Source organism: Vigna umbellata, chromosome 8, assembly GCF_029865625.1.
Source record: "Vigna umbellata cultivar VRB3 chromosome 8, Vumbellata_1.0, whole genome shotgun sequence".
Lineage (NCBI taxonomy): Eukaryota > Viridiplantae > Streptophyta > Magnoliopsida > Fabales > Fabaceae > Vigna > Vigna umbellata.
This window is the reverse complement of record NC_142172.1, coordinates 32,107,588-32,133,749: the sequence shown is the minus strand read 5'-3', so window position 1 is coordinate 32,133,749 and position 26,162 is coordinate 32,107,588. Positions and strand designations below refer to the sequence as shown.

The 26,162-nt window shown below is 29.7% G+C and overlaps 1 protein-coding gene across 1 annotated transcript; it reads right to left on the bottom strand.

Annotated features, from left to right (window-relative positions):
- Window positions 1–22,448: 22,448 nt before the first annotated feature.
- Window positions 22,449–25,875, bottom strand: LOC124848539 (protein NRT1/ PTR FAMILY 4.5-like). Its single transcript, XM_047326237.2, has 6 exons — window positions 25,576–25,875; window positions 25,431–25,491; window positions 25,127–25,344; window positions 24,547–24,969; window positions 24,237–24,352; window positions 22,449–23,671 (listed from the first exon to the last, which is right to left on the bottom strand). Exons 1-6 carry the CDS (start codon window positions 25,576–25,578, stop codon window positions 22,699–22,701), a joined length of 1,794 nt encoding a protein of 597 aa, XP_047182193.1. The 5' UTR covers window positions 25,579–25,875; the 3' UTR covers window positions 22,449–22,698.
- Between the last annotated feature and the right edge of the window lie 287 nt (window positions 25,876–26,162).

Below are 26,162 nucleotides of genomic sequence, written 5' to 3'. Positions count from 1 at the left end.
CACTTTTTTTAAAATATAAATTAAAATGATTAATTATATATTTTAATTTCATTATAAAAAATAAAATTTATTTGAAAATATCATAATCAGCAATATTATAAAAAAATTGTCAAATAACAGTAGCTCATCCAAATTTTATCTCATTAGTTTTGAAATAATAGCTTTATAATTTTTTTTTAGCCTCCACGTTCATTTTAAAATGAACTCTCGAACAAGGTGACATTTCAACTACAAATTAAAAAAAAACACTCAAATATTTTTTAATCTAGGCATGAATTGTAAATCTAATATAGTCTCACAAAATTAATCTATAAATGAAATTTATATTGATTCGTGTGTTGATTTAATTAAACTTTTAATCATATCTTATATATGTTCTTAATGCGAGAATTAAATATAATATGTCCGAAACTAAATATGCATGGATGATATAAGATGTAATATTCTATTACTTATAATCTTCTATGTGAAATCAATGTATAAAAGATTTCACATTTGTGAAGGAATCCACTAAAAGTATAGATGTCAAAATTGGGAATATAATATGCCGAACCACTTAATTAAATTGTATTTTCTACCATGACAACCAACCATTTCAGTTCACTTTAAGAGACAAGAATTAAAAAATTTACATCTAAAAAATGAAATATATTTTTTAAAAAGTTAAGTCATAACAATTTTAATTTTAAAAATAAAAGTTTGATGTATAAACTACATACATATTTTAACATAATATTACTTCAACATTAAATAAACACCAGTCAGTTACGTGACAACATTTTGACGAGGACGAGATCAAGTTCTTTTGCAAACCAATTCACAGTTCAGAATCGCCAACCCAGTCAAAGAAAGAAACACAGTGCTACATTTTAAAATTTCTTCCATCACCTTTTATATTTCCTAAACCTGATGCCACGCCAAGTTTAGAGTCTCTGAAACTAACAAAATTGCTTTTATTTTTGTATACTTCTTTGGTTACAAAGTGGGTCACCAAGGTTGCTGAAAGTAATCTGTAGTTTAGTTAGAATTTCTATCTTCTTTTTTTTCTTTTGCATAACACTATGAACTAAATGCATGAAGTGACAAACAACAATAACTTTTCAACGAGCCGAAGAAAAACGACACTTGGCGTCTTCGTTTCGTTCACGTAACATTTCTTTTTGTTGTTGTAATGTTGTGTCTATCTAATAGATAGAATAAGTGTCTCGGTTGAAGACACCTAAACATACATTCACGCGGGTTCGCACAATCTTTCACGCAACGCAAGTAAACCAACTTTTGGGCACATTTATGGGTCCTCTGATACTCTCTATCCAACCCATATGTTTACCCATGACTTCATTATTTTATGAGTAGGCTGTTTTCCATGTCTTAATCAAATTTATCAATATGAGCAACGTCAATAAAACTTCATTTGAGTGTCAAACACTCAACTAATAATTATAAGCTTTTTATTTGTGATTTTTTGGTCCAAGGTAAGCCAGATCACTAAATTCTCAAACTATTAATTATAGTTGTTTCGATCGTAGATCCTTATAAGCTCAAGTAGCTCACCAGTTCGCTGCTTGCTGTAGTGCAAAAAATGTTAGCAGGCTCTAATTCAGCCAAAAACAAAACAAAAATGCTTGAATTTCGGCTTAAAACATGTGATTCGAGTAAAAATTATTCAGTGTGATAAAATTACAAATTTATCTTTTTTTAATAACTGTGTTCAAAATATTAAAGCATTTACAATATATAACAATTAGTTATTTAATAAATATATGAATATTTGGCTTAATATTACATTTTATATATGCTCAAGTATTATTTATTGTTTTGAGTTATGATAGGTTGACAACCTTTCGAATTTGTATTCCTCGTCCATAATTATTTTTTTTAATTTTTCATTTAATATTTTAGTTAAATAACTTTATTTAATATTTTATTGCTACGTAATATTGTTAAATTGAAGTAAGAGGAAACGTGGGTTGTCAATTTTTTTCCTATTATTTTACAACTTTTTTATGAAGTATATTTTTGTGCATTTTATTATCATACTTTGTTTGATTTTAAATTTATTGAGAAAACATTGTTAGAATTAATTATTGACGTTAATTACCATGTACAAAATATTATATTTTATCTTTAAAATGCATCTTAGAAGATTAACAGAAAAATGTGTATTGTGTTTTTTATCTCGATTTTTAAACGATCTGGATATATTAAAATAAGTCATTCAATAATAATATATAAGTAAAGCAAAAAGTCGTCTTTGAATTTTCTTTTTTCATTTATACATACACACCTCAAATCCATTACAGAATATTGTGTATTCTATGGGGAAGATATATTTTATCTCTACCTCAATAAAATATTTAAAATATATGTAAAAATAAGATAAAACATATCAGAGTTGAAAAACGTAACAAAATATGCGGAAAAAAAATATACTGATTAGATCCACAAGCATATGACAAAATTTAGAAACGACAACATAGAAAGAGAAGAAGCAGTCAAACATAAAATCAGATTTAGGGTTGGCTGGCGACCATTATAAACATAGGTCAAATCATGTGACTAGTGTAATTAACGTAGATCCAAACAATTATTTATTTTCAATGCTTAATTAATTTGATGCCTCAAGTAGTAGATTAAAATAAATAAATAAATATATATATATATATATATATATATATATATATATATATATATATATATATATATATATATATATATATATATAAAGATTTAAAAAGAGTTCAGATTTTCTAGTAGTTGTCAAATAAATAACCATGTGGATGTGTCGGTGGTGGTACACCAGTTTCTCTCTCTGTTTGTTATTGTTTTCTCTTAATATTATTATCTATGTGATTTCTCTGCTGATAAGTACTAATAATATATAATAAGTGTTTACGACTTGATGATTGATTACTGACGGGAAGTAAGATTTAACTCTGGTGAAAAGAAAAAAAATATTTATATATCTTTTTAAATATTTCAAATATTTTAACTTTTAGATCTCTAAATGTTTAAGTATATAAAACAAATGCATTTTTCAACCTTTAGTTTTTCTAGACAGAGAATAGGTATCTGTAGCTTTATATTTTATTTCAGGTGTATATGTCGTACTTTTATCAATTAATAAATTAAAAAGCATACTATTTTAATAACTGTTTTATTAGCAACTTAAGTTAAGGTAAGTAACAAATTATGTTTATTTTTTATCTTAAAATTTTAATTTAATTCTACAAAGTCTAAGAAAAAGTATGGAAATTAAAATAGTTTTACCTATGAGAAAATGTTAAAACAAGAAAATATTTATAATTATTGGAGATGTAAAGTAAAAAGGTGTAACATCCGAAGAAAGCATATATAATAAAGACGTCCACATGCATAATATAGGAAAGCAGTGAGAGTAACTAGGATTACAGTCATCATCTAAGTAACTTCAGAATATAAGCTTAAACTCCAAAAAGATATAAAATATAAGCTGAAATGGAAAATAATATCCTAGAATATAAGATCAACTAATAGTATCATAGGAGACTAGGCAGCAGCATTGTTCTCAACTTTCAGAGCTGTTCTCCAAAGGAACCTCCTCGCCATCTGTTCTCATCCAATTGGATGATCATCGCAAGAAGAAACATACCCAAGCAACACAAACAAGCAAGGGTGAGCTAGATATAAAAATCATGTTATTCAATCACACACGACATGCAAAAGTCACTCAAACATGGTACATTGACATCACAAGACTCGTTGCTTTATAGACCGGCACGTCCGGACCAGAATGATTACCGAGCTATGGCGGGTCATGCACTCGTGGTGGCCTCTACTGCTTTGCAAAGCTGTTGCCAATGGGTTCCACCCTACCATACTCACGAGGTTAGTCTGTTCCACTCCCTGGAGCATACTGGGAGCCTCCAAGACTAGGACCTCCTGCTACTCCTCACCACATGGATCAATCCTCTCTACTTGAGAATGAAAGACCATTGGAGCGTCAGGAAAACCCCCAAGACTGAGCTACCATGCAATCATTCTACACACCACCAGGCACCACCATGCATCCTCTCCTTGAGGACCATGGAATTACGTTCATGAACCGTACTGACACTTTGAAACTTAACACATACATGAATATCCAGATACCATCATATTATCACAGTGAATACATACACACCCCACATAAATCACATGATCAGATCATTTTAGGCATGCCAAACACTTCACATACTAGAATCAATCAAGAGAGAATAAAAGAAAAGGCTGGCATCAAAAGAATTCGCACAGCGCATCCTACTCGCAAGGCGAGACAGGAGGCTCTCGCACAACGCACACCTTAATTCGCATTGCGAATTAAGTCACAACACTCATCAGACTTCAACCTCTCGCATAGCGCACCCAGGTCGCTATGCGGGAACCCAGACAGAGACCAACCTCCCCAAAGTTCTCGCTATGCGCCTCACTCGCCCTTCGAATTAAATGGCCAGTGATTCCAGACCACCACCAGTTGCATAGCGATAGGATTCGCCATGGCGAGTCCATAAACAGTGAGCATCACCCCCTAATAATTCGCACGGCGCACCAGCTCGCACAACGAATTATCAAGACAGTGAGCACCCTATACAGGGTCTCGCTATGCGAAACAACTCGCATAGCGACACTGCATAATTGGCAGAACGCGAATTATGCATAATCACTCAATCACACTAATCCTTACCATTTCTAGTACTCTTGGCTAACTTCTAAGAACTCCAATTCGATTATTAAGTGTAATTACTCTTGTCTAGATGATCCAAATCCTCCCAGTACTAATCTAAAGTGATTAAATTTCGTTTTACCTTTTAAAACATCAATCCCTACAACTTATGGACACAATCTCATTTCAACCATTATCTCAAAACTTACTCAGTTCTCTGACCCCTCACCAGTTCCATTGACCCCTCTAAACTATCCCAACTGCCCCATTGGTCACCGGAGAAGAATCAGATGTCTGAACGCATCAGTTTCACCTTCGACGCCAGCACATATGACTAGTCACAACTGACTGGATCAGGCCAGGGCTGCTCTATGATCAGGGATGTGCCAACTCAGGTTTTTAAGATTCTTCTATCCTACCAAGACAGTACTCTCAACAAGTCCCAAGTTATTTATCTAATTCATCCAAACTGTCCTAGGGTGTTTTAGACTCCAATTTCCCCATTTCCCTATCTCACTTCCATTCACAGTAAGCTAAAATAGTACATGTACCCCCTCACTATCCATTTTAACTATTTTATACAGTTCTTACTCCATTCCAGAAATCCAGTATAGCCAACACACACTCATCCAAGTCAAACAAGGTTCAGTACACCATAGATACACAACTTCCACACATCCAGCAAATGCAAATCAACATGCTCACCACAAAATATAACTCAACAGTAGTTAATCATAAATTTTCAAGCATACACATCTTATAATTCAAACAAAACATAACTAGCTCCCCTTACCTGGAAGTCAAACAGTACAACCAACTAGAATGCCCTAACAGTGCCTTCTCAGCGAAAATCTAAACAGTGACCTACAACCACCTAATTGGTGATGGAAAACAGCTCTTAGAGCTATAATAGACAGAGGATCAAAATGAGCTTCATGCAACCAGTAAAGTTGCATGCCCTAATATCAAGAAGAGTGGAGAATTTGACTTATCCGTCCAAATGAAAATCTAATCGGATAGAATGGAAGCCCTCAACTTTGTGAGTGAAAGAATACCACCTATTTGAAATTTAAACGGTGGAAAGTGGTGGAAAGGTAGAGAAGTCAGAGCAAGAAGAAGAAGAAAATGGAGATGAGTCTAGAGAGAGAAAGAGAAACTGGGTAATGAAATCAGAGCTGGAAAATGAAGGAATCTCTTCTAAGATCAAGGTGTCTTTGGCCCTTTGGGCCTGACTGTCTCAGAAAATAGGACCCCTAACTCATATAATTTTTTGAGGACCTTACAAAAGGAGTTATATATATATATATATATATATATATATATATATATATATGTATATATGCATTTTCACTGTAACTTGTGTAGGGTCATATTAGGATCTTTTTGTCAGGTAATTTAAATTTTGATTGTTGAAGATGCAGAGTATATTATATTATTATCTATATTTTAGGTCCCTAGAAACCCTTGGACAGAGAAACGTGTTGTTTGTATATTTTTATCAAACAAACATTTTAATGATAGTATGAAAGTACTGTATTAAATTCAGATTATAATGAGAGAGATGAAATGTACGGGACAAACCGTGCATCTGGATCTCGAATAATTTATCAAATTTATATTCAGCTATTTTAATGTTTTTATAGGAAGACGAAATACTTGTTTATACACATGCATTGTCTTTACATACATAACATAATACATTTTTCTTTTCTGACCATCCATACATGTTTTTTATATATTGTTGGTTAAGTTTCAAAACATCATCTATCTTATGTAAAAGAATAAAAATGGTAGGACATGAATCTTTTTCAAATATATTATAATGTTTTTAGAAACTTAATTTTTTTTAATAACATATAAAAATATATTGAAAATTCAAGTATAAGTTTAAATTTCACATTAAATAAAAAAATATTATATAAAGATAAAAAAGTGTTTTAAAGTTTTGGATTAAAAAATGATATTAATATTATATAATTGAATTTAGATTTTATTGAGGTGAATGTTTTCCGTATAATTAACTAAAATTATTTTTTAATAAGTACCTTATCAATTGTGTTGCAAGGCAATTATTTTTTCTGCTATAATTTTTTATTAGACCCAATTTTATTTAAAAAGTAAAGAAACATTTACTTGGTATCCACGTTGGTTGAGCCAAATTTAATGGTGAGTGAACGGATGAGAAATTGTTGCATTTTACAAAGACAAAAATTTCCATATCTTTTTCTCTCCACCAACCATGGATATAGAATATTTCACTCATATCAACAAGTTTTTAACCATATTAAATGAAAGTTAGTTATAATAGTTACTCATAAATAAAAAATATTGTTTAAATATATATCTTATGTACACCAACTACTTAAATTTCAAAGGCGTTAAGTATAAAATTAAGAAAGGAACGTGGCGCAGGGGTACACTACTACAAGAAGAAGAAGACAAAAAGTTAGGATTAAATTATAAAACATATAAGGTTATTCCTGTCATTTCCACATGTCATGAGCTGCGGATCGAAATTTGGGGGTTCATAAGCAATCCCTGTGTTACTTTGCTAGTCTGATCCAAAGGACAAATTATTTTGGTTTTCTTTTGAAAAATAAAAAAGATATTTTTTAAAAAATTAAATCATATTATTAAATTTAAATCTAAAATTTAGGTATAACTATTTTTATATAAATAAATATAAATTGTAATACATTTGTTCTTAAAAATAATATTATTTATTTATTTATTTCAAGTATAATTATTTTTTTATAATTCACATAGGAGACAGACGGGGAAAAATTATTTTGGTTTATATTACAATTTTTTTTAAAAAAATTTTTTTTTAATAAAAATTATTATTTTAGGATATTATTGCATGATTTAGTGGCAATTAAGGAATAGACACGTCTTTTTGGTTTTCATAAAATTAACACAATAAGGTTTTTCCATACAAAAAAAAAATAGTACAAATAAAAAATGAAGAATGTTACAATTACTATCGCCAAAAAATGAAATTATAATTTATATTTGAAATGCTAATACTGATATTTTTGTTATTTTATGTCTTCATTTAATTACAGGCATTATTATTCCTTAAGTCTTCCCATACAATAAAATTAAAGAAAATGTATAACGGATTATCGTATATTACCTTATGTTAAACTAATATACCAGTAAATATAAGTGTTTTGAAAAATATCCTAAAAATTTATAGAGAATTAAATAGTGAATTAAAAAAAGTATTTACTAATTTTTATTATAGTTACATATGTTTCTCTTTCAATATTTTCTTGGGCAATTTATGTAAGCATTAAAATATGAATGCTGGTGTATTTAATATAATAATAATTTACAACACCAACTTATCACCTTAATAAACTGTCTTGTCCATTTTCATTTTTGGTATATTTGTGGAGAGATAAAAAAAGTTCTACCTATACATACATACAGATTGGCACTTTTCGCTTTACATCTCTAATTTCCTGAAATACCTCTAATTAATGAGATTATTATCTGTTAATTTTTTGTTTATTCCAAAATTCTATGTTAAGCATTGACTACACCTCTATTTTATCCTATGACGAAACATGCATCCCATGTTTGATATGGTTTGTCATATAAAAGTTTAATTATATTAATTATTTAATTATTTTATTTGTTTATAATTTTTTTAAAATTTATATATAAATTTGTATGAAATTATAATTTAATTTGAAAATTTATAATTGTTAAAAAATTACTTTTATGAATTTATTAGATTTAATAAAAATATTTTAGAAAAAATAAAATTCTGAAGATGTATTGGATATAAAAATCTGAGTGAGAGGTTATCGGAATGGGATATACAAATACTATGTTGTTTCATAAAAGTTTAATTATATTGCTTATTTAATTATTTTATTAGTTAATAATTATATTTAAATTTATGTATCAATTTTTATGAATTTATAATTTAATTACATAAATTTTACTTGTTAAAAAATAATTTTTATGAATTTTTTATATTTAATATAAATATTTTAGAAAAAATAAAACTGTGAAAATGTGTATTCAAATATGAAAATTCGATAATAGAATAATCGGATGTGAATATCTATTAATAAAGGATCAAATGTCAATACCCATTAACGAAGAATTGGATATGTAAATATATATATATATATATATATATATATATATATATATATATATATATGCTTGTGCATTGCTTTTTTTTTTTTTTTTACGTTGTTTTATTAACGTTTGCAGTTTTTTTACATGCTTTTTTTACATTGCATTTGAATAAAAGTGTAGATGATTAAAAAAAGTAGAGTGAAACTTTTATCATAATTCTATAATCAAATTTCGATAATATCTGATAAAGATGAAATTGAATTGCAGCATTTGAACATTGAAAAGCTCAACAATATCCGATATATGGTTTTGTTAAATTTGGATCTCAACATTCCACAGTAGTTTTCTTACTTTTTTTTGTACAATTCTTATAAAAAATGTAGTTTTATATTTATTTTGAGATGATAATAATAATGAAATTATGAGTGGATTTTGAATTGTAGTTTTATATACATTGTGAAACATTTATAATAATAATGGATGAGTGAATGTTTTTAAAATGAATCGTGGCTTTCAAATTTTGTAATTCAATATTTATTAAATTTTAATGATTTATTAAGTGTTTGAAGTAATAATTTTTTTAATTTATTTGATAGTATTATTTGAATCTTTTATACAAATTATTGACATGACTTTCTAAATTTTTAATTCAATATTTATTAAATTTTAAAGGCTTTTGAATCAATTATAAAAGCTTAAACATGACTTTTTTTCGAAATTTTTAATTTAATACTTATGAAAATTTAATGATTTATTAAGTCTTTCAAATTATAAATTTTTTAATTTATTTTTTAAATGATTTATTAAGTTTTATTTTTTTACATCATAAAAAAATCTAATAAAAAAAACCAAATGAAGAAAAGAGAAAATAAGATCTGAAAGAGAAACAGCGTAAATGAATTTTGATGGAAGAAAGAAAAAACTGTTAAAAAAATCTGGTCAAATATTATTTTTGTTTTATTAAAAATTAATAACATTTTAATTAATTTTAATTGAAGATATATCCGTGATTTTCGAAAAGTTTAGGGGGTGTAATATTTGGAGTTGCAGATGAAACACCTCTACCCTAATTATATATTATATCAATTTTAATAAATATACATGGAATATACAATAATTTTATTTTGATATGGCCGTTAATGTAATTCATTATTTATTTTATTTATCAAATAAATATAATAAATAAAATAATGCTAATGTAATTCAATTTTAATTAATTGGTTAAAGAAACAATATTTGAGTGTGGATTAGTGTGTATGAGGTGTGTGTGAGATTGTGTTACAACCAGTTCTAGTAGGTTGAAAGTGTAGCTAGCTCTTTTTGTTTTCTATAAATGTAACTTGAGTCATGAAGGTGTATCAAGTTCTCTAAAAATATATGTTTCAGTATTGATTTTAAGATGGTATCACACCGGATCGATCCCATTCTAGTTATTTTTTCTTGATTTATTTGTCGAACATAGCTCCACCATTATCAGGCACTAATTGTCATGGTCCAGTGTATGTTTTTGTTTTTGTCCACTCATCCTCTACCTTTCAATATTATCAAACACTTGTCAACAACTATTTTAAGTTGTCCGCTATTATTCGTTGATGCTTGCCGTCGTATGTCATCGTTAACTATCGTTCGTCGCTCTTCGCCATCTCGGTTTAGTCTAGCGATCATCAAATTTGGATCGCCTCCTCAAGGGATGGCCAACCTCGCCAGAATCAAGGTGAACTTCTAGTTCACGTGCCACCTTTCTTCGAATAACTTCGGGTGCGTGTTCGTCATGCGCCACCTTCCTGGTGTCAAAATCACACCGCACTACCACAGGTCGTCTCACCATATCTCATTCTTTCCGTTTGACCTTCTTCTTTGTTGTTTCCTCACTATTTGCCACCTTCTGTTGTTGATTGTCGTCACAGTTTCGTTAGGCAACCATCAGATCTGGAGCGACCCTCCATGGGACAACCAACCCCACCAGTGTTAGAGTCCAATTCTCCTCCCCGCACCGCCACACGCATCATCTTTGTGCGCTGAGAATCAGCGCGTGTTGTCCACATGCCACCATCCATTGATCGGAACACCATCGTGCCACCTCCATAGCTGTCTCCAAAACCCCTTTCTTTGTCCTAACCCTTGAAACTTTATTTTACTAAAGTCCAGTAGCCATCCTTGTGGAAAATCATATATTTTTCTATTTTTCATGGCTTTTTTTTCCTTAACAAGAAATGGCAACTGGCAGCATTATTTCATTATTTGGAAGTCCCTCCATTGCTTTCAAAAAACTAAATGGGAAAAATAACCTATCTTGGTCTACTACAGTCGAAATGTGGTTTCTTGGCGAAGGAGATTATGACCGCCTTGAGCAAGATGGAAGCCATGTGCCAGTTGAGAAAGCAGATCAGTTATGGCAATTAGTAGAACCAAGACTTCTATTATTTGTAATGGCAACAATTTGTCATTGGCCACTTCATCAACTAGATATAAAAAAGTCTTCCTCCATGGTGATCTTGAGGAAGAAGTTTATATGGAGCACACTTCTGGGTTTGTTGCTCAAGGGGAGTCTGGTATTGTATGCAAATTTCATCGCTTTCTATATGGCCTCATGTAGTAACCACATGCTTGGTTTGGAAAATTCAGTTCTATTGTTCAACAATTTGGCCTAAACTGTAGTGAAGCAGATCATTTAGTTTTTTACCATCATACATCTCTTAGGAAATGTGTTTACTTAATAGTATATGTTGATGATATGGTCATCACAGGAAGTGATACTGCTAGAATATCTCAACTGAAGAAACATTTATGTAGACATTTTCAAAACAAGGATCTTGGAAGTCTCAAATAATTTTTGGGCTTGAAGTAGCTCAATCAAAAGATGGAGTTGTAGTCTCTAAAATGTTGTATGCTCTTAATATATTACAAGAAACAGGTATACTTGATTGTAGACCGGTAGATAGTCCTATGAACAAAAATCAGAAATTAACTACAAAAGAAGGTGAATTATTCTCTGATCCAAAGAGATATAGGAGATTGATTGGGAAACTGATTTTTATTTCACTATTACAAGGCTGAATCTATCTTTTGCAGTTGAAGTGATTAGTCAATTCATGCAAGCTCCATGTCTTGGCCATTGAAATTCTATCATTTGTATTTTAAGGTACCTGAAAAAGACTCCCGAGAAAGGGTTGTTATATGAAGATAGAAGAAACATTCAAGTCTTTGGGTACTGTGATGCAGATTGGGCATACTCGCTTATTGATAAACGATTCATTACTGAGTTTTCCATGAAGGAAACATCATTTCATGGAAGAATAAGAAACAAAAAGTAATAGCTCAATCAATAGCTGAAGCTAAATATAAAGTTATGGCATCACTAACAAGTGAACTTATATGAGTGAAGCAGTTTCTTCAAGAGTTCAACTTCTATAACATTCAAACTATGAAGATGTATTGCGATAACCAAGTTGCTCTCTATATTGCATCAAATCTAGTATTTCACCACAAGACTAAAGACATAGAAATTGATTATCATTTTGTTCGGGAAAAAATGTTGTACAAAGAAATTTGTAAGTTTGCTAGGTTTAAGAATGACAACAAATTGGGTCGCGCATAGGTAGTGTTTACCCGTAACTCGACCCGCAAAATGAAAACTCGACCCACAATCTGCCTGCTACCCACTTAAAAAATACTAGCGGGTACCCACATATACCCGCAAAAAATTAAAACAATATATTTTATACATTTTTAAAATAAAACTGCAATATATATATATATATATATATATATATATATATATAATATAAATAAAAATTTAATTTTAATTAATTTTAACATAATAAAATATAAATTAATTTTATTTTTAATTAAATTTAATTTAAAAAATATAAATTAATTTTTTATTTTATTTGTTGTGGATAACGGATATCTGTTGGTCAGATAGTACAATACCTGCCTCCCATCCGTTTAGTAGCGGGTATTAAAATATCTACTACCCGTTACCCGTGGCTAATAAATATCAACAGATAGTAACTACCCGTCGCGAATTTTATGCTGAATATTTGTACTCGCAAATTTTTTTGTCATCCTTAGTTGGGTCAAATGATCAACTTGCGAATATGTTAACTAAGTCTTTAAGAGGACCTCAAATTAAGTTCATTTATTCCAAGCTTCCTACACACAATTTGTATATTCCAACTTAAAGAAGAATGTTAAAATTATGAATTATGTGGGTGTGGATGAGTTGTGTGTGAGTGTGTTACAACCACCTTAACTAGTAACTAGCTTTCTTTCTTCTCTGTAACTTGAATGATAAAGGTGTATCAAATCCTCTAGAAATATATGTTTTAATATTCATCTTAAGAAATATTAATAATATTTATTTATTTATAAAAAATATTATTTATTCTAACTCATACTAATTTTATATATTTTTGGAGAGTACTTTTTTATTAATTTGAAATTAATATTTTTTTTAATAATTCAAATAATTCGAAAACAACCTGATTTATAATCCATATTTAACACGGAAACAAATTAATATATATTCTGACAAAAAAATTAACATGTATTATATATATATATATATATATATATATATATATATATATATATATATATATATATATATATATATATATATATTCTCTGTTTTTATTCGCAAAGGCAGAGATAACTTTGAGAATTTATTTAATTTTTGAAAAATTGTATAAAATTAAGTAAGGGAACTTCAACTTATTATATAAAATTGTACTAAAGCTAGCTGTTGAAAAATTGTCTGTTTTTTCTTGATATCTCGAAGAGAGCACAATAATTCTACGTTAGAGTAAAGAAAAAGAGAAAATTAAAGAGGAAGAATGGCCAACGGCACAATCTAAAGGTGGTTCAATGCGGCTCCATGAAGAAAAGCTAATCCTTAACCGTCCGCTTCCCATAACAATCCAAATCCAAATTTCTTGGATAATAACAACTTCATTAGCATAAAAAAGTTTTGGACTGAATGGATGAAGTTGTTCACTACATAAATTATTAGAATAATTAGAGGAAATCAAACGATGACACCAACTTTTAATTTTTATTAAATTAAAGTCAGTTAGGATTCTTTTTTTTTTAATTTCATCCTAAGTTAGGATCTAAGATATTTAAAATTGATTTAAATTTGTGAAGTTTTTCTCGGAAAATTAATTTTGACAACACTGTCAAGGCTATTCAATCTCTTTATAAAGCAATGTGTTACTTTTTAACTGTGTTTAAGCGTAATTTTGCTAACCTATTCGCGGCCAAGATACAAGTTGGAAAGTGTTAATCTTTATTTTATTTGTGCTTATTACTCTGCCCAGCACTGCCCACCTAGTCCTAACCCTCATTCTCATGTCTCATGTAAGGGAGTAAGATATAATAACATAATATTTAATATCTTTAATATTTAATGTAAAATTGTATACAATACTATATTATTATAAAGCATAATATTATTTTGTATTTACTTATTTCTTTCGTAAGTTTTATCTAATGAAAATTAGGACTTTCCATAAAAATAATTTACATTTTAGTTTTTCAATGTCATATAAGTAATTTCTTTAAAAAGAAAAATCGGTCGTTCAATTAAATTTTTGCTGAAATAATTCCTCTCTAATACCAATACATAACTCATCCGAAAGTACAGCTAAATGAAAAAGAATATAAAAGGAATCCATTAATGTTAATAAATTATTTTTGTAAACATTAATTTATGTTTCTATAATATATCATTAGTAGCTCCTAATATTTTTGTTTTGAAGCTTCACTAATGTGTAAAGGCTAATTGATAGGGTCATCCCTAACCTCAACATGTACTGTGTTAGAGTGGACCATCATATTTACTTCACTACAATTATAACTTTTGTCGTCTTCAACTATCCTGAGGGTGTTTCATTTTGCACCTCCAAAATTTTCACTCTATACTTTCAATTTCTTAACATAACCCTAATTAATGAGATTATTATCTGTTAACTTTTTGTTTGTTCACAAATTCTATGTTAAGCATTGACTACACCTCCATTTCATCCTATGAAGAAGCATGCACCCCATGTTTCATATGGTTTGTTATATAAAAGTTTAATTATATTAGTCATTTAATTATTTCATTTATTTATAATTTTTCTTAAAATTTATGTATCAATTTGTATGAAATTATAATTTAATTTAAAAATTTATAATTGTTAAAAATTTATTTTTATGAATTTATTAGATTTAATAAAAATAATTTAGAAAAATTAAATTCTGATATTGAAAATGAAAATCCGAGTGAGAGGTTATCGGATGTTGATATTCGATCAACAACAATCAGATATACCTATCTTGTTTTATAAAAGTTTAATTATATTACTTATTTAATTATTTTATTAGTCTATAATTATATTTAAATTTATGTATCAATTTTTATGAATTTATAATTTAATTAGATGAATTTTAATTGTTAAAAAATAATTTTTATGATTTATAATATTTAATATAAATATTTTAGAAAAAATAAAACTGTGAAGATGTGTATTCGAATATAAAAATCGAGAATAGAGTGATCGGACGTAGATATCTATTAATGAAGGATCGGATGTCAATATCCGATAAGTTAATGAAATCAGATATGTAAATCTGATATGCATGTTTGCCTTTTTTTTTGTTACGTTGCTCTATTAATGTTTGCAATTTTTTTACATGCATGATTTTTTACATTGTATTTGATAAAAGTGGAGATGATTAGAAAAAGTAGAGTGAAACTTTTATCAAATGTAATTCTATAATCAAATTTCAATAGTATATGATAAAGATGAAATTGGATTTCTTTGAAAACTGAAAAGTTCAACAATATCTCATACATGATTTTGTTAAGGTTTAATCATTTCAGACATTTTTATTTTGGCAGGATCGCCTCAAATAGGTTTTTATATTGTAAATATTCTCAATTAAGTCTCTTATTGTGAAAAATTAAATTAATTTAGACTTTGCCGTTAGTTCCGTACTAACACTCTTAAAGGACGTATACGTGTCTGTTCGTGATTTTTTTGAATTTTTTTATTTTTAGTTTTTTTAAAAAAAATAAAATTAAAAAAATAATAATAATGCCACGTGTCAAACTGATATTGTGTCACGTGGCAATGACAATGTGACATGACACTAATAGTGTCACGTGTCATTGCATTAGTATCAATTTGGTCGTTGTATTTTTATTGTGTCTCAATTTGATTCCTGTATTTTTATTTTGTCTCAATTTAGTCTTAATTTAAAAATTAAACAATTTTGTCCCTCCTCAAATTCAAACAAAATTTAAATTGTATATAAATATTAACAAATATTTTTATAAAAATTGATATTTTTATTAAATATTTTTAATTATATTTATATTACTTAATCATATAAATGTTAATTATGTTATTTAAATATACCTATAAGGGTTTAAGAAAAAGAGTGACATAACATGCTGGTTTAAATTTTCGTGGAGAAAATTTTCATGGAAAATCATAAAAGAAAAAACTACCTCTAATTATCATTTTCACAAAAACTTTCTCCAATTTTTTATTTAAAAAAAAAGTAAAATTTCACATCATAATTTGTTCGATGAGCTAAATCATTTGGAAACATCATGTTATGTCACTGTTTTCTTTTAACTCTTATAGGTATATTTAAACAACATAATTAACATTTATATAATTAATTAAATAAAAATATAATTAAACTTAATCTTGTTAAAAATATTTAATAAAAATATTTGTTAAGATTTATATACAAATTAAATTTTGTTTGAATTTGGACGGGACAAAATTGTTTAATTTTTAAAAGTAACACTAAACTGGGACAAAATAAAATAAAAATACAGGGATCAAATTGAGATACAATAAAAATACAGGGACTAAATTCAGACTAATGCAATGACACGTGGTTTGACAATGACACGTGGCACTGTCATTGCCACGTGGCACTGTCATTGCCACGTGGCACATATCAGTTTGACATGTGACATTTTTTTTAAAATTTTTTTTTTAAAAAATTAAAAATTAAAAAAAAATTAAAAATTCAAAATTCAAAAAAACCACGAACTGACACGTGTCACCTCCTTTAACGGTGTTAGTACGGAACTAACAACTAGGTCTAAATTGATTCAATTTTTCATAATAAGGGTCCTAATTGAGAGCATTTACAATACGAAGACCTATTTGAGAAGATCTGCAGAAATATGAATGTCCGAAATGATTAAATCTTTTGCTAAATTTGGATCTCAACATCTGATAGTAGTTTTCTTAAACTTTTTCTTTTATACAATTCTTATAAAAATGTATATATATATATATATATATATATATATATATATATATATATATATATATATTTATTGAGATGATAATAATGAAATTATGAGTGGATTCTAAATTGTAGTTTTATATACATTGTGAAACATTTATAATAATAATGGATGAGTGAATTTTTTTAAAATGAATCATGGCTTCCAAATTTTGTAATTCAATATTTATTAAATTTTAATGATTTATTAAGTTTTTGAAGTTATAATTTTTTTAATTGATTTGATAGTATTAGTTTTTGAATCTTTTATACAAAAATTATTGACATGACTTTCCAAATTTTTAATTCAATATATATTAAATTTTAAAGTCTTTTGAATCAATTATAAAGGCTTAAACATGACTTTTTTCGAAATTTTTAATTTAATACTTACGAAAACTTAATGATTTATTAAGTCTTTCAATTTATAAATTTTTTTAATTTATTTTTAAAATGATTTATTAAGTTTTATTTTTTTACATCATAAAAAAGTTCATAAAAAATCTAATAAAAAAAAGAAAATGAAGAGAAGAGAAAATAAGATCGGAAAGAGAAACAACATAAATGAATTTTGATGGAAGAAAGAAATATCTTTTAAAAGAATCTGGTCAAACATACTTTTTGTTTTATTAAAAATTAATAACATTTTAATTAATTTTCATTGAGGATATATCTTGATTTTCCAAAACTTTGAAAGTATAGAATGAAATTTTTGGAGGTGCAAGTGAAACACCTTCTTTCAATCATATGTTTGGGCCCAAGTTCCAATTGGATTATTGGTCCATGAGAGTTGCTTCCTCCACATCCAAGTGTTCTCTCACCTTATCTTTTCATTATTTTTTTTATTCCAAAAACATCTTATGTAAATTTAACTTTTATCATTTAATTTTATTTATCTTTTTTAAAACTCTAAATCTTTCTACATTCCTATACCACGCTCTTACCCTTGCACATACCACAAAAAAGAAATTTCGTTCCGCTCAAACTCTCGGCGGTCACATAAACGTTCACCGTCGTGACCGCGACCACGATTACCTCAACCTAGCTAAACTTCAGTTAGGCCTTAGTATGCATAACAAGTTTGACACGCTACCATATTAGACATCTCTATAAATATACTGAGTACAGAATGTTTGATGATTGATATAATTATTGGCACTAGTAAATTCATTCTCAAGCATATGTCAACTACCACGAGGAATTTCTTAACAGTTGAATAGAAACAATATTTATTCATCCAAATTATACATGTTCATGAACTTAATGCTCAACTATAGAGTCCAATAATCTTTATTTTTATTTGATAAGTGTAATATTGGAATTGCAAATGAACTTCATAAATCAGAACTATAGTCCAAAAGTCACTACTAGATGACAGAGCAACCAATAATTAATAATAATGTATTAATATGCAATCACACTTTAGGGGAAAATAGTAAATAGCTATACCTGCGGAAACAACTCCTGCAAGCTTCCATAGACATAATTAAAACCCATGATCAAGGTAGACAATCTGCAAAGCTTTAAAAAGAAAAGAGATATTTCTTTTTAATAATGATATTTTGGCCGATAGATTCCTTAGGAGATGGAACTGGACTACCTTATGGACTTCGAGAACTACTTCTCCTCCATGATTGCGCGCATGGGGGCAGAAGGATTCATTGGAGAACTCTACAATGACTTTCGCTTGCTCATGGACGTAAGCAAGGGTCTCGTCACCTTTGAGAGATTGAAGATCAACTGCTACTTGCTAGGTTTGGACGTGAGAGACGATGAGCTGGTGGACATGCTAATGAAGGATGATTTAGACGAAGATGGTGCTTTTAGTCAAATGGACTACATGTGGTTGGACAGATGTTAATATCCGTGAACCCTCGATTCTTAAACGGATTTCAACATCTGTGGATTCAACGGATGTCGATATCCGTCTATAGATATTGACATCTGTTTAAGAATCATATTCAAGATCCGTTTAAATATTATTAGAGGACAAAAGAAAAATAGGAAGGTACAGGGAACAATGTGTGGTGGTGGAGGAATAACTCTCACTTTAAATTGTAGATATTATTATATTGTTAATGGCAAAATAAATGTATATTACGTAGTTTTTTCTTCTTTTTGTGTGAGAATATCACCTAACTTTTTTAACTTTTCTAAATTTTTTTGGAAGTGCTTGCTCAATCCAAGATTTTTATAAGAAAAAATATTACATTCCTAACGTTGTAAACTCGAAATGCTTCTAAATTTTAAAATGACATAATTAACAGTATTAAAACAAGTTAAGAATTTAACTCATCACCTAATATATTTTGTCACTTCATAAAGATATAATAGATTTCAATTTTGTCTTCTTTTATTTATCGCTAGGTTTTTTATTCTATTTAATTATTCATTTTATAAAATTTAATTTGGGATTCCCTTCCTTTGCTACCACAATTTCTTCTATATTTTATATGCATTTTTTTAATAAATACATGTTTTGACAAGTTATTCAAAGATATTTTTAGTAAATAAAAATATGAAAGAAGAAATAAAGTGTACTTGAATATAATTTAAAATTAGTCCATGCATCAATTAAAAATATATCTTTTTAAAACTATATGAAAGAATTTTTACATATAAAATAATTATAATATAAGAAGGAAATAATTTTATATTTTTCTTTTTCAAAAATATTTGTAGATAAGTTCGTGCAAACAAACTTACTTGGATATTTTCTATGTTACATTAATTTCTAAACAATTGTGTGAATAAAATGAAATGATATCATAGAATGTGTAAGTTCTCTTGTAAATGTGAATATCTAAACGATTTAATACATCATAGAAATACTAGATTATCTATGTTTGGAAATTTTTATCTTTTATTAGTGTGTATAGTTTCATGTTTATGCTTCTACTTTTATGGTAAGTTGCGCAAACAAAATTGAAGTAAAGTTTACAGTATGTTTAATACACTAATACTACATAAAAGACTCTAATAAATCATACATATGCATCTAATCTTTTATAAAATGTGCAATACAGAATCAGGTTAATTTCAATTTTCTTTAAAGAAGACATTCAAACAAGTTTTCACCATTACAGCTTTCTGTAGTATTAGTCAGTTTTCATCAAACTTGAACCAATTAAACTCTTTCTCTCCAACACTTCTGAATGGTCACTTTTCCGATTCATATAAAGAAGGTATGTAACTAGTTCATGAATGTTTCACTGGAATTTTCCTGTTAGAGAAAAACCTTTAAAAAGTACATGCTCTTTTGTTTTACTCAAACTATTTTCAACAGATGTTTAACTATGAGACAGTAACCATGCATGCATGTCTGAATCCAACTTTACCTAAAACTATTCTATGGAATACTATTTAGATTTGGTTCGCATACAGAATAAGTTAAATAGTAAACAATGCTGCAATTGGAGTCTCCTATTCATACAGGTAAAAATGACAGATTATATCTATTATTTTCAGACTATAATTGATCAAAGATGCATCTTTTTAGTCAAATTTCGACTAAAATTAATAATCCATGAATTTGAGAGATACTTCACCCTAATTTCACATGTGAAAAAACCCTGCATAATTCAAACTTTTGTTGAGAAAGCTGAAAAAACAAAGGCAATGTTACAGTTGCGATGACTCTGGCATAGTATCGCTGACTAAGAAATGGCTTGTCGACACCAACTTTGCCTCCAATTCCAACACACTACTACCCTTTAGGTTTCCCTTCTTCGTCTTCCATATGGATCCAAATTTTCCACCATTTGTTCCATAAAAGGGTGCTGTCACTGTATGATACCACAATGGGAACAACAACTGCCATAAAACCAGGAAAATAATGAACCTTAAGCCATGGAGAAAAGAGAAAGCACAATTTGAAGATAAACGTCGGGTATTTGGGAGATAGATAAATTCAAGTACAGGAAAAAAGAGATAAGGTATATGTTCTACATTGCCGTTGATAATATAAGATATGGTATCATAAAGGCGAATTCATATATCATATATATAAATGGCTCACGCCTTAATTTACATATAGGATTTACAAGGTTAAGTTAAACTTAAATTCTAAATCATTTAAAATTTATCTAATTAAAAATTATTATTTTTTAAGCTTATCGTGTTTTTTTTATTATTAGACAATTTATTAATATTTAGTTTTATGTTTGAAATATATATAAGTTAACGAAAGAATACATTGATATTAATTAAAAATAAAATAAATTTATAATATATAAATAAAGGTAAGACTCATATTAGAAATTGATTAAAATGAACAGACAAATCTAAAAATTTAACGAAGCATTCAATCATCTTTTTAATCACCATTTGGATAATGGTTTTGATTAGATTTTAATCACTCTTTTAACATGCGAGTATCATATTCAATCAAATAAATACTTTTTATTACGTGTTATACCTGCAGAACCGAGCTGGAGATGGATTTCCGCCGTCCACGACCGTATGACCACCTCGTGCTTTGGTTCATGACCAACAACGGCGAAAGACTCTTCAAACTTTGAAAGCATGGGTGAAATTATTACACATAACATAATTTAATTGATCCACGGCCAATAAAACCTTTTATTTTAAGAAACGTACCGAAGGAACACCTTTAAGTATTAGAATATTAGAAATGGAAGATCTATGTTGGATTCCAACTTCACGACCAATTCTTTTTAAGAGCTAGGTAGATTTCTTTCTTTTGTAAATTCAATTTACTTATTAAAAGATAAATTTTGAAAATATTTGTTTAATTCTTTTAAGTAATTGTTCGTCTTTGAGAAAAGAAGAGTGTTATTGCACTTCCATATTTAGCGGTAAGATCAGTTTTTCTTTTCTTACTTTATCTTTTGCTTTAAAAGTGAATTAATATTTTTGTTATTATGAGGCCTATTATACACAATAAGATGTTTGGTGTGGTACTCAAGTCAACATTCTTACATGCATGAGTTGTTATGATCGATATTTTGATTCAAAATTTAGTTACCACACGATATTGTAAAATTCACATGGAATTGAACACGGGACCCTATGCAGAGTTTCTACAATAGACAGGTCGTGAAGAGTTTTGTTTTCTAATTGAAATTTTTGTCGGCAGATCTATAACACTTGAAATTTAGATTTTGTTTATGGCATAGCCGAATGATGAATGTGACTAGAAATAGGTTTTTATATGTTCCTTTAACAGATGAATGTCCAATTTAATTTATTTTTCAGAAAGGGTGAGTTTTTTTCAATTTGCTTTCTTTCTTCTCTTTTGTAATGAAAGGGTGAATGTTTAACAGCAATGGTATGTCTTATTATTGTATTGAGTATTGAAAGGAGTATAGATTCTTTGACTTCATTAAACAATGAACTAAGCACCTCTTAGTAGACAATTACAGTTTAAGGTGAATAATTAATAAAGTTATAAGACTAAAAGGAAGACATTAAAAAAAAAGTTTGACTCTGCTGAGAACCGACACCCAGATGGTGCCAGAATGAACAGTGTCAATCAATCATACAATAAGCACACATGTCGGATAAGAGAGATTTCAACCACTATCTATTCCAGTGTTTTCACATAATATGTTTATGATATCTAGTCCTTAATACCAAATGGTGTCTTGAGCCTCCTGACCTTATCTGTGTTTCCATTCTCTAGAGTTTCTTCCATCATCTGTTTCATCAGAGGAGGAGGGGCCCTCAGTGTTGGCTTCACTTGTTTGGCTGCTTTCTTTAGCCTTAACTTTTCCGTTCTTCTTTTCTTCCTCATCAACACTTTTCAAAGTATTCAAATTCACCATTGAATTGCTGTCTTCATCAGCTTTGTACTTGTACCAAGAGGCCCAGTAAAGGTAGTTAAAAAAATTTAGACAGCTCAGGATTGCTAAAAACCAATAGAACAAGTTAAGGTTGTTTTGATTCAAGTCTAAGCCATGCAACCATCCTTGCTTGCTTGGGGTGACCCTTTTGGTGACAGCATTAATGACATCCACAAAGACTGTGCTTAAGAAGTAACCAAGAGACATGGACAAATATGTGAAAGAAGTTGACAGTGACTTCATATTTTCAGGTGCTTCCCTGTAGAAGAATTCTAGGAGTCCTACAAGAGTGAACATGTCTGCAATTCCAAATATAGCATATTGGAAAGATAACCAAAACAGACTTATTGGCCTTGAAGGATCCTTTATTCCTTGATCCCTTCTTTTCACTTCTACTATGCCAGCTACTGCCATTGAAATGAAAGAAAGTACTAACCCAACACCGACTCTCTGAAGTGGAGTAACCCCAGAAGGGTGATGAGTGATCTTTCGTGCCAATGGCACAAACAAGAATTCATAGATGGGAATTAGGATGCTCATGAAAAGCAGGGGGATCACTGGAATTGATGGAGCTGGCACAGTAAAAGAACCAAGTTTCAGATTCATCATATTCCCCTGCTGAACTGAGAATGTTTGAAGTTGTGCTAAACAAGTGTTCATTATAATGGTGCTTGCTAATATTGGTAACATTCTTGTTAGGATCTTTACTTCTTCTACTTGCGTCACTGAGCACACCTTCCATGCTTGTGGCTCAATGTTTTGTTCAAGAATGCTTGCTCTATCTAGAAACCTGATTCAAGAAAGAACACCATTAAAGCAAATATAAAGAAAAAGCGTTGTCATCAATCAATTATTAACATGCATGGGGAGTTAGCCATTTAAAAGCAATAAAAAAGAAAAAGAAGAATCAAATCATTGAGGATACTGCTTGTATTGAGAAGGAAATTGCTTTTGATTTTATCAGTGAAGTACTGGGAACTAAGCCAACAAGAAAAACAAAAGAGGTTGATTGCAGATAGTACTGTAGTTTTAAAACTTTTTCACCGAGTTATTGTTGTCAGGAACTTATTTATTTTGTGCGATGTTTACAAGTGATTCAGATATATTTTCCGTGACCTATTGATCATTCTCTGCATAGCTGCAGCTCCAAGCGTGCAGCAGTGATAGTAGTAGGTAGGCCCAGAGTCCTTGGCACTACCTGCTACGTCGTACATGAAGAAAAGAATCTCAACACGCCAATGTGCTGGACCATGTATTAGTTAATTGTCTCATCGCTCACAGAACATCATTAGGATGTGTTACATTATTTTGCAAGCTGTTAACCATGAATTTTGACCATGTACACAAGGAGTTACCTCATTTGGTTGGTATGTGCAATCCTTTCTAATTTAGCACTTTCATAGACCTCATAAAGTTCTTCATGTGACTCTGGCAGTGGTAGCTTCCGGTTTTTGAAAGCCACGAAAATAACCTGCAGCGAAAAAAACAGGTTGGTATGGTGCTTATTGCATATATAGTTTGATTTTGCAGGTTTGGATAAACTTCTGACGAAACACTCACAGAAGAAGATAATACAAAGATAAAATAAAGTAACCTTTTTTATCGTTAGGAAGTAATTTATAAAAGTTCTTGTGTAACTGAACTGAAAATTGATTTTTAACTTACTTGAGAAATCCTCAAAATGGGGCTTTGACCAGGAATTTTGATGCGGTAGAATGGCTTGCCAAGAGCAAGAGTGAGAAAGCCAATGGAGGAAGCTACTGTTGCTATGGTAAAGCCCCAGTGCCAAGCCTTTTGGGTGCTAACCCAAACAACCCCAGTGACCCCTATAATTGATCCCAAGGTTGAACTAAGCAAAAGCCAATTGAAGAAGCTTGCAAGAGCCTTTGCTTCTCTTGGACTCTTTTCATCAAATTGGTCAGCACCAAATGCAGTCAAGGAACCTCTCACTCCTCCCATGCCCAAAGCCAATAAATACAATGACGTGTAAAACATGACAGCTATGCCACCTTTGACACAGCTCGACTTGCCACAAGCATCTGGGTGTAACTGGTCCAGAGCAGCTTGAACTGTGAGCATTACCAAAGCCTGTGGGAAATGACAAACACCAGAAAGAAATAAACTTTATTGTTTTCGAACCACCTTTGTCTCATTGGACAGACCATTGGGATTTGAAATTTTCACATAATAATATACTTTTAGAGATAACAATATTAATATATTTACAGTATTGTTTAGCACTTACCAAAACTTCGAGTGATCCGAAAAACAAACATGTGGTTAGTCTGTTGAAATATGTGTCCGAGATGAAACCACCAACTAGGGAGAGCAAGAAAGTTGAACCCAAAAAGGTTGTCAGGGTGTTGGCAGAGTTGGAGAGATCAAAGTGCATCACCCCATAAAAGTATAGAACCAAGCTCGCCATGTTTGCTACAAAACCCATGTTGTCCAGTGCTAACAACACTGCATGAACAAGGAAGAAAAAGATGAGGATGGTTTGCAAGCTAAGCTTCAGAACATTGAGAACAACCACCGGAGCATGTGCTTACCAAAGATAAACATGGAAGCCCTGAATCCACCCTTGTGTTCTTCCTTTACCTCTTTGTCTCCCTGCATGAGAAATCTGAAACTCATCAACAACGACCCTGAGACGGTGAGGTAGAAATGAGGTGTTGAATGACTAGTCTTACTTACCATTCTTGAGTTTCAATTCAAAAAATGGAGGTGGTGAACATATAACTGAAAAAGGAAGGTTTTTGGGAAAAAGGTTCAGTTCAGACAAGGATATGTGGTAAAGAGAGAAGTTTAGTTCAATGCCTTAAAACTGTTTGCTGCTGGTGTCCTCCATGCTATTTATCATGCTCTCTCTGTTCGCTTTCTCTCTTTCTTTTCTCTCTTGGACTCTGTGATTTGCGCACCAGTTTCAAATAAACAAACAAACAAATTACTGGTTGAATTATTATTGACACGAGGCTCACCAGCACAAATTTGAAACAGATGGCGGAGAGATTTGTAGGTTTTAATTTAAGGCTCATAAAGCTTAATCATGGATGCTAATTCAATCAATGATGTTAATCAGGACCATCATGTGTGCCCCACAACAAATTCTGGAAAATATGTCATTCTCATTTATAATTTTCAGTATTTATTTTTATGTACTTTTAAATCAGTTTTTTAATTTTTATACTTTCTAAAATAATACGTTTCCAATTAACACTGGATTTAAAGAATTTAGTAACGATAGTAAATTCAAATAATAACAATAGTCAATTGCAATTTTT

Excerpts from the sequence above, each read along its gene's own strand:
- LOC124848539 (XM_047326237.2), bottom strand. Across the intron at positions 24,353-24,546 it reads CCATTTTGAGGATTTCTCAA|GTTATTTTCGTGGCTTTCAA; the intron begins GTAAGTTAAAAA and ends TTTTCGCTGCAG. Across the intron at positions 23,672-24,236 it reads GCACATACCAACCAAATGAG|GTTTCTAGATAGAGCAAGCA; the intron begins GTAACTCCTTGT and ends TTCTTGAATCAG.